We start from the raw sequence: 13,888 nt of genomic DNA, 5'->3' as shown, positions 1-13,888 counted from the left end.
GGACATTAAAAATACATCCTTAAAAAACCTTATTTAGTTATAAGATATATTTTCATGGTAGAAAATTTGAGAAATACAAAAAAAAAAAAAAAGAAAGCCCCACTACGGAAAAAAATCACTTGTAAAACAATCATTTATAATCACCACTTACACATTGTATATATGGGTAGGTTCATTTTCTATGCAGACAGCAATATATACAGTAACAATTACAGAGATGAGATCTTATGACACAGACTGTTCCAAAACCTTTTTCCACATAGCGTTTCCATATCTGATCAATAGAGATTTTACAAAGCTATGGGAAGAAACAAATCTAAGTTATTTACCTTAAAGAGATTTTTAAAAAATAATTTGAAGAAAAAACAAAAATAAAATAGGTCTTGTGTCAGGGTTGGTTTAGTTCATGCAGTTATATTTCTTTCTCCAGAACAATCATATATTTTTTTTTGGGGGGGGGGGTGCTGGCCAGTACAGGGATCCAAATCCTTGACTTTGGTATTATAAGGCTGTACTCTAACCAACTGAGTGGGAAGAAAGTATTTAAGTAAATACACTTAAAACATATTTAGAACTCAAGTTTAACAATCAAAGGATGAGAAAAGAACTCAGCTGATCTCTACTGCACATTAAGAATGAAGTCATGTGTCAAGAAGCCAAAAATAACAAAAAGACAAAATATTTTAGGGCAGACTGTGAGATTTCTGTGTCTGCTCTGGAATTCACACCAAAATTCCTATGCCTTTTCATTTAGAATATAGTTGTGAGTTGCTTAACGACTGGGATATGTTCTGAGAAATGTGTTGTTAGGCAATTTCATTGTGTAAAACATCTAAGACAGTACTTACACAAACCTAGATGGTATAGCCTACTATACACCTAGGCTACAAACCTGTATAGCACATTACTGTACTGAATACTGTAGGCAATTGTAACACAACGGTAAGTATTTGTGTACCTAAACATAGAAAAGGTAGTAAAAATACGGCATTATAATCTCATGGGACTACTGTCATATATGCACTCCATCCTTGACTGAAACATTGTTATGCCACATGTGACTGTACTATATAATTACCACTGCTTCAATGGCACCACAAAGTAATATTAATAGATAACACACATATGACATTTATTAGGTTTCAGGTACTATTCCAAGTACTTTACATATGTTAACTTATTTAGTGCTCACAATCTTATAAAATAGGTATAATTATTATCCCTATTTATCAAATGAGGAAACAAAGGCACAGAGGTTCATGTCTTGTCCAAGGTCACCAGCTGGTAAGTGTGTAGCTGGGATTTGCACAAAGTAGTCTGATTCTAAAATTTACTTTTCTCAGATACAAATGGTGAAGCTGAAATGGTATCATAGTAATACTGCTCAAATAAGCAGAACCTGGAAGCACAAATGCAAGCAGAACTTCCTTCCAATATTCTGAGAATTTTGGTTAATGAAGACTTTTACAGTAGTTTAAAGACAGCTAAGTCTCAAGATAAATTTAATTGCAGGAAAACAGAGAATTATTGTAAATAAAGTCAATCAGTCAGGAAAAACTTTATTCATATGAATTAAACATTACAGTGGGCCCTCCATATCCTCAGGTTCCACATCCCTGGATTCAACCAACCACAGATCAAAAATACTCAAGAAAAAAATAATAAAAATAGTAAAAAGTAATATAAAAAATAGTATGACAACTATTTACATTGTATTATGTGTTATAAATAATCTAGAGATGACTTAAAGCACGTGGGAGGATGTACGTAGGTTATATGCAAATAGTATGCCATTTTATATAAAGGATTTGAGCATCCATGGATTTTGGCATTCATGGGGAGTCCTGGAACCAACCCCCCCATGGATACAGAGGGACAACTATATTTGTGAGAATAAGCATTGTTATCCAAAATAGGAATCAGGGTGAAAAGCTGTTGAGTAGTTGGTCCAGATGATAGCCATATGAACTTGGGAGCTAAAAAATGACCATGTGTGAAAAAGTTTATATGATCAGCCCATAATGTCCTCTCCTTAGGAGGGACTCCCCTTTACTTGTTTCACCCATTTCTCTAAAGATACATGATTTGTGACCTACATATTTCAAAGTTACACTTCCTTGCCTTACTATAATTAAATTTCATACATATAAAGCAACTGGGAAGGTGAAGAGGAGGCTCAAATGGTGACATATCTCAGGTTCCATGTCCCATGGTTCTGTGTCTCTCAGCCCGAGTATTTCCATGTCAATCTCCAATGTTCCTCTTTAGGTTTTAGCTTTGATATTTTGCCTCAGTCGCTTCTTTTGCTCAAAATACATATTCTGTTTCCATATTCCAGATGAGTCTACAGAAGATTTGTCTAGCAGAATTTTCATAGGTGTTGGTTGTCTTCTCCACAAAGTCAGGTTGCTTTGCCAAGAAGTCAAACTTCTCTCAGTGGGATAATGTCAGCTTTAACTTGGACACCTTGTGTGCAAGGGGAGCTGTTCTGTTTCATGGGTAAAGTCTTGAAGTTCTGGGAAGTGATAACTTTTTTCTCTCTGCTGAGCAGCATTCCATCAATTTTTACATTTGAGGCAGGAAAATACCAGGTTTGAACCACACTGGGTAGGAAGCCATCAAGGCCTGAGGAACCTTTCTAAGCTGTAATAACTAAAAGCACCACTTAACATTTGATGCTGTGTATGACTGGTTTCCCAGGAGGGAAATTCTACTGACATGAGGACAGGTACTTGAACTGTGTTTCTAGAAGTCATAATGAGATGTTTGACCACTCATTCCAATAATTATAACAAACAAACAACAACCTACTCGCTGGCTTAAAAGTGTATATTTTAAGTTTATACTCTTTAAAGATTATCAGGCTTTCTAATGAAAGAAGACTGTGGGATCTATGTTAGTTAAAATTACTATAATCACAAGCAAAACTAGAAATATTCAATTGGAAAACACTAAAAACAAACAAAACCCCCCACATCATTCTATGAGCCCAAATATAAGAATCTTACTATTATCCATGTAAGACAAAACCATTAATAAAATCATTTAGTAACACACAAAAAACAATCATTTAATTATAGGCATACTCACATTATATACATTTAAAAAATAAAATCTACATCTTAAAAGAACAGTTCAAGTTGCTCACAAATTCCTCTGAACCTTTAAGCAAGAGAAATTTCAGGCTGCTGAGCATGAACTCTTTCAGAGTGGCACCTATTAGAGAAGTGGCAATGTGGTTCAGGTCCCTTATCTAATTATTCAGACAAGGAAGAGGGGGTAGATAGTTCTGATAGTTTCAAAAGTATAGTTTGAAGACTGCCAAGTATGAGAAAAAAATCCAATGATCTGGAAAAGAGGGAGAAGGATGAAGATTAGGAAGGAGAAGTAGATTCCTAGAGAATAAAAAGCACCATTAGATGTTTAAAATCCTACAAGAAGAGTATTTTCGGTATTCTGATACTCAATATGTCATCAACTTGGCTACCAAGTAAGTAATTCCTTCATTAAAAAGTATTTTTCAATTTACTATAATTAAAAAAAAATCCTCCTATGGTATGCCTGGATTTAACCTGGAAGTGAGAGGAAAAACAGGGTATCTTTTATAGAAATTTGTTTCAAAATTATGGGAAAGTGTCTATTTTGTAAAGCAAGCAATGCCAATAGTAAATAATATCAAACAACAGCATAAACATCCAGATCTCAACATAGGTGTTTTTTAACACTATCATTCTTCTTTGTTAAAGGACTGCACTGTTGCAATATTATCCAATTTCTTCTAGCACTTTCAGAGGAAAGCACAATCAATTCTGCAAGCTGAGAGAACTAGAACAATATAAATTGATGGCTCAGGTACTTCCCTGGAGGGCTCCAAAGAATATTCTATTTTTATCTCTCTTTCACTTTAACAGAGAAGAGGGCAAGAAGGAAATACAGTGCTCAGCAGAAAAGTATTGTACAGGATTTAACAGGCTAGTTTTATTTTATATAGGTGACCTGAACTAGCATTTGTGTTAAAGGAAAGCATTCTTAATAACAAAGATCAGACATAAATCAGAAAGATAATAAAAAGAACTGAGGAACTGCTTAGTCAGAATAGCTATAAATCTAGGGTTATTTCACTCAGCAGCAGTATTAAATTTTTTCAAGATTGAACTTATACATCACAAGCATTATAAAGATAGTTAAAAAAAAAAAAAGATGAGCCATTGTGGTAAATCTAAATTTATTTGTAACTAAGGCAGCTGCAAGACAATTTAGAAGAACTGTTTCCAAATCATCAAAATCTCAACCTGGTCAGTCTTCTGTGTGTGGCATTATTTTAGTGAGCAGGCAAGTTCAACTAAGACTAGCCCCTTAGGCGTATTTGGAAGGAGACATGGTTACATCACACCTTCACTATCCTTTCTCCTCTACCATCCTCTGTTCTCCCAACTCCTATGCCTGAAATAAACACATACACCAACAAAAAACAATTCAATAAAAACAGCCACACAGGTTATAGCTCACAGCTATTTAAATAACTATCCTATTGAAAAGTCTGTATAACTCAAGGAAATCTGTGGGTACTTACCAGATAAATTTGGCTCCAGATTTCAGTGGCGGCAGATTAAAGGAGAAGGGAAAAGGGAAATAGGTGGGTTTGTAGGTATCATATAATGTCTGAATCTGTGCTGGTCACACAATACTAAGAAATGCTCACAGAATCAATAAAAAAAAAAACAAGGATAGCTAGGGCCACTACATAGTAATACAAATACAAAATTCTTATTATGTCAGTCAAAAGTTGTCAATAAAGAATTACTAACTTTGTGTCTACAGTTAGGTAGACATAGGTGTATCCCCTATCAACATGCCCCCTTCCCTGATTACCCAATAGTGCTGTTTCATCTTGCTTGACTTTTATCCCCTAGTTACTTTTAAATTTGTTCCCTGCAATGTACCTTACAGATTGTTTATCCTAAAATGTTCCTTCTGCAGTGCAGTTCATCAGGATCTGACCAAAGTCTGCAGTAACAAACTTTAATCAATTTGGAACCTCATGGTTCTGAGTTATTTGGAAAGCTAAGACTGAAGACATAATGCATTGATATTCTTTGATTTTATCAACTGGTTGCAAAATTAAAATCATATTTACTTTCACAGAATCCTTTTGTTCCCCATAGGTGTGCAATAAAATCAATGTATGGAAAAAAACTGAATCACATCCCTGGTAGAAGCCCAAATAGTTTCAAATGTATGTAGGTGTCTTAGGTCCATCTTATGACAAGAGTTAGTGAATAAAAATGTCCCTAAAAAGTTGTGTGGCAATAAGGAAAAAGACGTATTTGACTTCTGCTAATGAGTTTGGCACGCTTTAGACATTAAACTTTATAGATAAGCTCCAAACCAAACTGAATCTGCCATCTTAATCTGCTTTGGAAAAGAAATTAAAGCAACAGATTTTGTGAATTTCTAAAAGATAAATTATATTAAGCCAAGGTTGTTATTTAAATTCAAATCTCTATTTTTGAGTATGATGCATGATTAAAAGGCATTACAATGAATGGAAAATACAAGCAGATATTAATACCTTAACACAGCATAAAAAAAAAAAAAAAAAAAAAAAGCAAAAAAGCAGTGGAAACCTGAGTAAAAAGAAGCCAGGAAGCAGCTGAAAAAGAGACCGGTTCACTGTGAGAAATGTAAACCTCTCAGACAGTGCTACGGCCCCGAATCCAACAGCTCAGGAACAAGGCCAATTAATGCAAAATATTGAACATATATGGTAAAGCTGCAAACTTTTCAAAAGAGTCAGAAGAATGAAAGCAGCTACACAGAAAAGAGTCAGGGCTTCAATAAACCTAAAATCTTTTGCTATAGTTACTACCTGCCACTGCCTTATATGTAATGTACTCAAGCTATACATTTTATGATAAAGAGTTAAAATAATAAATCTCTATTATTGCAAGTGGCAAGTAACCAGATCTTTTGAAATAGTTGCTTGCATGGCTCCAGTTATTGATGGGAAGTTGCTAAGCTACTGCAAACCAATTCTCCAGTATTCTACCTTTCTGAACTAGAAATATAACTCACATGAGACACAGAATCATAGAATTTTAGAGTACACAGAGGATTCAATGGGCAATTCAATAAAACTCCCTTACTTTGCAAGGGGATTGAATGAAGCCAAGAGGCTTTAAGTTATACACCTAACACCAGTTAAAAATGACTATGGGCCATCAGGACTCTGACTTCCATTTTGTTGTTCTTTCATGTTATACAATGCAGTGTCCAAAAAACCTTATGCAGCCAGAATGTCTTGTTTCTTTTTACAGAGGTTGACTCAACCTTGTTTTGAATGACCACAGTCAGTAGTTACACATCATGACAAAAGACTCATACATTCATTCTCCAGCAGTTATATTAGTATTGATTTCAATTCAGTTCCCATAATATATGGAGGTTTATTGTCAAGGAGATCGATACTATTGTGGTCTACTGGCACACATGTGGATAGAAGACCACAGCATTTTATCCTTGACTTCCCAACTTCCTCCCTGTCCCCAAAAGGGAAGATAACAGAAAATCCCTGTATTTCTATTGCCCATATCCTACCTAGTCTAAGAAGAATACTTATTTCAATTGAGTTACTTTAGGGCAAAATTTCTTTATATTCATAAACAAACATCTAAACATTATTTGTACCACCATGAAAAAAATCATTCCCAATCTACCAGTGCTTTCATTATGTGGCTGAATAATTAATTTTGTACTTTTTCATAATAAAAGAAAATAACATGTTTGTTTCTTGACACTTTCTAGAACAAGCAAGTACTGTTTGATAAGAAACAAAAATGTAAGAAATGTAACAAATTATTTCTCATTTTAATCAGATTAGAACGGTGAAATGTAGGGAAATATAAGGGAAAAAAAAATCCAAAAAAGAAACTGAGAAAGTATTATTTTTACAAACAAAAGTGTAGATTACTGAACAGGAAATTGCTATAAATTGGGGGAAAAAAAAATCAGAAACAATAAATTGCCTTGTTCATTTCCCAGTGCATTTTACTTTTCAATTAGGATACACACAAACATGAATGCATACTCTTCCGTAAGCTCTGACATAAAAATAACCACTAACAACTATTCTCAGCATCTTGGATGAGCCTCAAGAAAATTATCCTAAGTGAAACAATGCAGGTACAGAAAGAGAAACACTGCATGTTCTCACTCATAACCGAGCGCTGAATCCATAAATAAACAAATAATAGAGAGAGAAAAAAGAAACAATCACAGTAATATGTTGAACTTAGAGAGAGAGAGAAAAGAACTGTGGTTACTAGAGGTGGAAAAGGGGAGGGGAGGGAGAGAGAAAGGGGGCATAATGAGAAATTGGTTACGGACACAATGAATGATTGTGTATTGTAATGATGAATAAGCTAACCATCCTGATCTAACCATCACACATTGTACACAATAATAGAAAATCAATGTTGTACCCCACAAGTATGTATAATAAATTATCTTCAAAGAAAAAATTAATTAAAAAAAAAAAGCCTTCAGATTATAACTTTTAAGAGTTCAACTTCCAACTAATTCTATAAAAAGGTTTTATACAAGTACCAATGCAATAGGCATTGGCACTGCTAAACATTTCCTTAATGGGAAATTTTCTATGACACTCATTAACACAACAAAACTTCTTTCCTTTTCAGGTAAGAATGCTCTGAGGATTTATTTCTCATTTATTGTTTAAATTGAATGATTCAACCAACCTAAGTTATAAGTTAAGAGAATACTACATAAAATAACTGAAAGAACAAACTCTAGTTAGAAAATCTTATATTATGACTGACTCATAAAGTCAAAATGTCAAAAACTATTCAAAGACATGATTCTCTTTTCTGTGTCTACACTATCCAGATGCAATTTGGTTTACTTATTGTTTCCTATCTCCTAATGAAAACTCGCAGTAGAGAAAACACCCAAATTAAAAATATCACTGGTAATAAACACATGCTGTCTGTCACACAGATATTTGAGCCCTCACCTAGGCATTTTTAGTTGTTTTCCATTAAGCGGAAATAATTTTTCTTTGGAGGGTGCGGCTGGTGGGTACGGGAATCTGAACCCTTAGCACACTAACCACTTGAGCTAACTGGCCAACCCAGTAATAATTTTTTTGCGGAGATGCATTTGTACAAGCACACCAATCTCAATCTGTAATTAAAAGTTTTTATTTGTAGGCAGTTTGACCATGGAGAGGAATAAAACTTTTACCAGAGAAAAGAACAAAACTAATAAGCTCTCAGAAATACAGTACAAATGATCTTTGCTTGACTCAGTAATAGGCTGTACTAATGCATTCAGTTAATTAGTCACACACAGGTATTTAAAAGAGGAGTGTGAAGGTAAATTTCTTTTTTTATTATCATGAAATCAGCTATAATCTGAGTTATAATTTTGGAAGAAAAAAATTAAGACAAAATCAATATGAAAAGTCAGTCATTTGAAGCCCAGGAAAACCCAGATAATCATTTCTGTTAGAATAAAACAACACTGTATCTAAAGCTAATGAGCAGTGTCACTACCAAATGTTTCCTTGTATGAAGAATGATTATTGATGACTTTCAAAATCAGAGTATATACTAGTTAATATTATTTGACATGGACTATATTATTAAATTTCAGGTAAACCTGAAACTAAAAGTACTCATATTTGAGACAGAGAACAAATTCGAACTTGGCTAAAATGACCAATGTTTGTACTCAATGTTTGTATATCCTTTGGAAGAACAGTTGTTGTATGTATAATACAGGGATATATAACATATAAAATAAAGGGAAGAATCTGCCTACTAGGTACAAGACAACTCCTAGGGGTGACAGATTAAGGACCTGGAAGTTCTGCAGGTTATGCTAAGTACAAATCATATCTGGTAAAGGAAGTTGGTGAGTCACAGTGATCACTGAAGACTTTGCATCAGCAAGAAACAAGAATACTTATCAGATGGGCCACTGCAGAGATGTTTCTCCTGAATCAGTGGTAACCCTTAAGATTTCCACACAGTATCAAGTCCAATAAACTGCCTCAGTGGAGGTGGAGACTCTGTTGCCTCAGTGAGTCACACTCACATAGTCTGAAAGCCTCCAATAGTGAAAAGCAGCTAAAAAAGCTCTAAAGAAACCAATAATAAAATTGTACTTCAACTCCTAGAGTTATGAAAAGCTGGATAAATACCTTATTAAACATCTGGGATTGATGTAACATTTAGGTGGAAAGCATATAGAGAAATGAGTTCATTGAAATTAGTAAGATAGCTTTTTATATTGAGATCAGTTTTCAATGAATGTTTGAAGAAAATTTGAAAAAGGGCAAAAGGGAAAGAATATTGAGTTTTAATATATTCTATATGCCCAGTATTAGACTGTATCCAGTTTAAAAATACTTTTCACTATAGAATCAACAAATTGAAAAACAAAACACAGACAAGATATGTAAGAGTGTCATTCCTTTTAAAGGCATTCCCGCTAAGAGTAAGACATCAAAATACCATCCCTAGGCTAGAGTTACTGATCAAAGTTAGGAGGATTGGCCTTTGCTTCTGGTTAGCCATTCAGAAGAATTGAATTGTCTTTCTTTTGCTGTTACCATATGCGGATTATCAGGCTGCAAAGAGGGCTTCAACTACAATGGCAGTGGTAGCTGTTCATCACACTGCTTGGCCTGGTAAAATCTTCCCATTATGGCTCCCAACCTTTTAGCATATAGACCTGACAGTGTGGTATTTTCTGGAAAATGCTAAGATTTGCCCACTTTTTTAATCTCACTGAGTTGCATACTCATATGTATGGAGTACATACATATTTGAGATCCTTTTTAGACTGAGTGTGGTAGTATCTTAATAGAACGACAGAAATAAAGATGGAAAAAAAGCAATGCTCATAGCTAAGAATTCATGACATTGGAAATGCTACTCACCCGTCTGCTGTGCAGGCTGTGGCAGTGGTTGGTTTAGATGTGAATTGTAATGGACAGAAGGGACTGGACGATACTGAGGTTGACTGGAGTGATAGTGGCCTGGAGCACAATAACAGGCTGGCATCTAGAATCATAAGTATTGAGGAAAAAATCATTTTACTTGCAACAGAAATATTTTTCTGTGAGAAACAGCAGAGTGTAATGACTAATCATTTTTTCTAGCACCAGCCTTGTGAGAACTGATTATTTCATTTTTAAATTGAACTGAAAAAATTTTTGAAAGTTCAAACATATAGTATTGCATAAAAAGAGACACCTACTAATGTGCCCACCAATCATAATTAGCTTTTTTTTTTTTTTGCCATATTTGTTTCAGATCTCTCTCTTTCACAAAACCAACACCACTGAAACAACTAAAGGCTCACTCCATTTCTTTTGCTCTACCATCCAAAAAAAAGCCACTATTCAATATTGGTATATGTCATTCCTTTAAATGTTTTTAAACTTTTACTATATTCTCTATTATACACACATATATTTTTGGGTATTTTAGAAATTTACATTTATAATACTCTATTATATATAACTTCACAAAACTTATTTTGTAATTAACATTGTTTTTGAGACTTATTTTTGTTGAAACATGTACTGCTAGCTCATTTAAGTGCTGAGGAGCATTCATTGTATAAATAAACCAGTATATCCATACCTAATTCATGCACAACTGCCCTAGTTCCACTCTTTGTCTAATATTTCTAATGCAAACTAAAATGCCAATAAGACTAGCTTGATATATTTTTTTCACCTAGAGCTATTCATATCAGTTGTGAATTTCTCTTAAATTAATCTGACCTAGTGTGGAGTGAAGAATAAACAATTAATTCAGTGATATATAAGTATGTGGTAAGTAAGTTAATTTTATTTATTTTTTTATTATTTATTTATTTATTTATTATTTTTTTTTTTCCTTTTTGTCTTTTTTCGTGTCCGGCAACGGACCGCAACCCTCAGTGTCGCACCCGTACCGGAACCGGGACCGGCAACGGGATTGCAACCCTCGGTGCTGCGCCCGCCCCTCGCTCAGCCAGTGAGCGGGAACCAGTCTGTATGTGGGATCCGAACCCTCGGCGGGAGCGCTGCCCCGCTCTCAAGCAGCGCACTGTAGCAGTGCGCCACCGGGCCGGCCCTAAGTAAGTTAATTTTAAAAGATTCATGGGCTCCCTCAGGTTCTGCTCTTTTGACTTGGTCACTTCCAAAAAGAACAGAGACCTGTGGAGATCTCAAAGAGTGCCCATCTCGTCTGAAAAACAGCCAAGCATAAGATTCCAAGACGAGTTATAAGCCAAGAATCTCCCAAGTATACTGTAGTTTTCCCATCTTTGAAACATTAGAATAGATATGATACATATGGGATCCCTTAATTTTTCCTAGAGGTATCAGCAAGTAACAGGTGAATCCTGAATTCAGATCTTATTCATTACTATACTCTTCAGTATGTGTGTGTATATATAAGTAATACATTCTTTTCTCTTCTTAAACACTACTTTTTAAGGCAAAAACTATAACACTATTTTTTGGCTTATAATACATACAGATGCAATATATATAATAACAACAGCAAAAGGATGGAGGGAGGGTAAACGAAATTACACTGTTACAAAACTACTATATTTCACTCACAGTTTCAATATTAACTTGAAGTAGATTGTGATAAGCTAATGGTACATTTCTAGTCCCTAGAAGAACACACACATTTGTAAGATCCAAAGGGACGTAGACAAAAAGATAATGGAAGAAATAAAATGGAATACCTCAAAAAAGTTTAAATAATACAAAAGGCAGGAAAGGAAGCAGACAGAAATAAATACAGACAGACAGGACAAATGGAAAACAAACAGCAGTGTGGCATACCTAAATCTAACCATGTCAATAAATATATTAACTATAAAGTGTCTAGTGACACTTGAATCAGACTGGTTAAAAAGGCAAAGTCCTACTATATACTGTACATAAAAGACATTTTAAGTACAAAGATCGCAAATAAGAGAACAGAAAAAAATGTATATACCATTTAAATGCTACTCAGAATGCTTAAGTCACTCTATTAATATTGGAAAAAAATAGTTTCAAGAAAAGAAATAATACTAGAAACAAGGAAAAAAATTTCATAATAATACTATTCAATATATCAGGAAGATATGATAAATATAAATGGTCTAAATATAAATGACAGAACTTAAGAAATAAACAAATCCCAAAACAATAGAATATGAAAGAAATTAATGACAACCTAAGTAAATGGGAAAATATCCCATTTTCTTTAAGACTGGAAGACTCAATATTGTTAAGATGGCAATAAGGTCAAAAGAGATCTAAATATTCAATGCAATACCTATCAAAATTACAACGGCTTTTTTTGCAGAAATGGAAAAACCCACCCTCAAATTTATGTGGAATTGCAAGAGACTTGAATAGCCAAAACAATCTTGAAAAAGAACAAACTTGGAGGACTCATACTTCCTATTTTTAAAACTTTCTATAAAATTACAGTAATTAAAACAATGCAGTATTTACAAAAAGGTAGAAATACAGAATAACAGATTAAAGTGAGAGACTAGGAAAAAACCCTTACACTTATAATTAGTTGATATTTAACAAGGCAATCAAGACAATTCAATGGGGAAAGAAAAATGTCTCTAACAAATAATGCTGGAATAACTAGGTACATGCTTGCAAAAAAATGAAGATGTACTCTTACCTCATACCATATACAAAAATTAATTCAAAATGAATAAATGACCTAAACATAGGAGCTAAAATCATAAAACACTAAGAAGAAAACATAAAATTCATAACCTTGGTTTTGGCAAGATTCTTAGATAAGACACCGAAAGTACAAGCAACAACAACAAAAATGAATGAAGTGGACTTTATCAAAATTAAAAACTGTTGTGCATGAAAGGACATTATCAAGAAAATGAAAAGATAAATATAGCGGGTTGAATTATGTCCCCTCAAAACCCACTGAAGTTTGAATTGTGTCCCCCAAGTTTTATGTTCTAGAAACTTGGCCCCCACTGTGACTGGTAAGGGGGTGGGAAATCCTATTACGGTAATTGAAAGGTGGAGACCTGAAGGGGTGATTAGATTGTAGGACCATGTCATAGTGAATGGATTAAAAATGGAGGTCAGGTGTGGTTCTGAAGCCTTTAAAAGAAAAGAGTGTCTATCTCTCTCTCTTGCTCTCTCTGCTCCACCATTTCAACAATGTAATACCCTGCCATCACTGAAGTCACCACCAAAGAAAACTTTCACCAGATGTGTTCCCTGGACTTTGGACTTCCTAACCTCAGAAACAGTAAGCAATAAATTTTTTTTTTATTTTCTTACAAATTACACAGTTCCGTATATGTTGTTATAAGTAACAGAAATGGACTAATACCATAACCCTACAAAATGGGGAAAATATTTGTCTAGTACCCAGAATATATAAAGAACTCTTACAAATAACAACAAAAAGACAAACAATCTGATTAGAAAATAGGCAAAGGACTTGAATAAATGCTTCTCCAAATAAGATATACAGATGGCTGATGATTATCACATGATGAAAAGATGTTTAACATCACTAACTATTAGGGAAATGCACGTCAAAACCACAAAGAGATACCATTTCATACCCATGAGGACGGCTACTATCAAAAAAAAAGAGAACAAGTGTTTTGTCAAGGATGTGGAGAAATTAGAACCCTTGTACATAGCCAGCAGGAATGTACAGTGGTGCAGCTACTTTAGAAAACAGTGTGGTGCTTCCTCAAAAAGTTAAACACAGGGGCCGGCCCGGTGGCGCACTGCTACAGTGTGCTGCTTGGGAAGCGCGGCAGCGCTCCCGCCGAGGGTTCGGATCCCACATACAGACCGGCC

General features: G+C 34.4%; 1 protein-coding gene across 8 annotated transcripts in view; it reads right to left on the bottom strand.

Annotated features, from left to right (window-relative positions):
- The window catches only part of R3HDM1 (R3H domain containing 1), a 199,996-nt gene that overhangs the window by 50,864 nt on the left and 135,244 nt on the right, over positions 1-13,888 (bottom strand). For all 8 annotated transcript variants that reach the window (XM_008583548.1, XM_008583529.1, XM_008583559.1 and 5 more), the window contains one exon: positions 9,965-10,088. In XM_008583548.1, the coding sequence (XP_008581770.1) occupies positions 9,965-10,088 (124 nt within the window). The remainder of the gene's footprint in view (positions 1-9,964; positions 10,089-13,888) is intronic.

This window comes from Galeopterus variegatus, unplaced genomic scaffold (genome assembly GCF_000696425.1).
Source record: "Galeopterus variegatus unplaced genomic scaffold, G_variegatus-3.0.2 Scaffold98, whole genome shotgun sequence".
Taxonomy (NCBI): Eukaryota; Metazoa; Chordata; class Mammalia; order Dermoptera; family Cynocephalidae; genus Galeopterus; species Galeopterus variegatus.
Note: the sequence above shows the minus strand (reverse complement) of the source record. Positions and strands in the feature narration are given on the sequence as shown.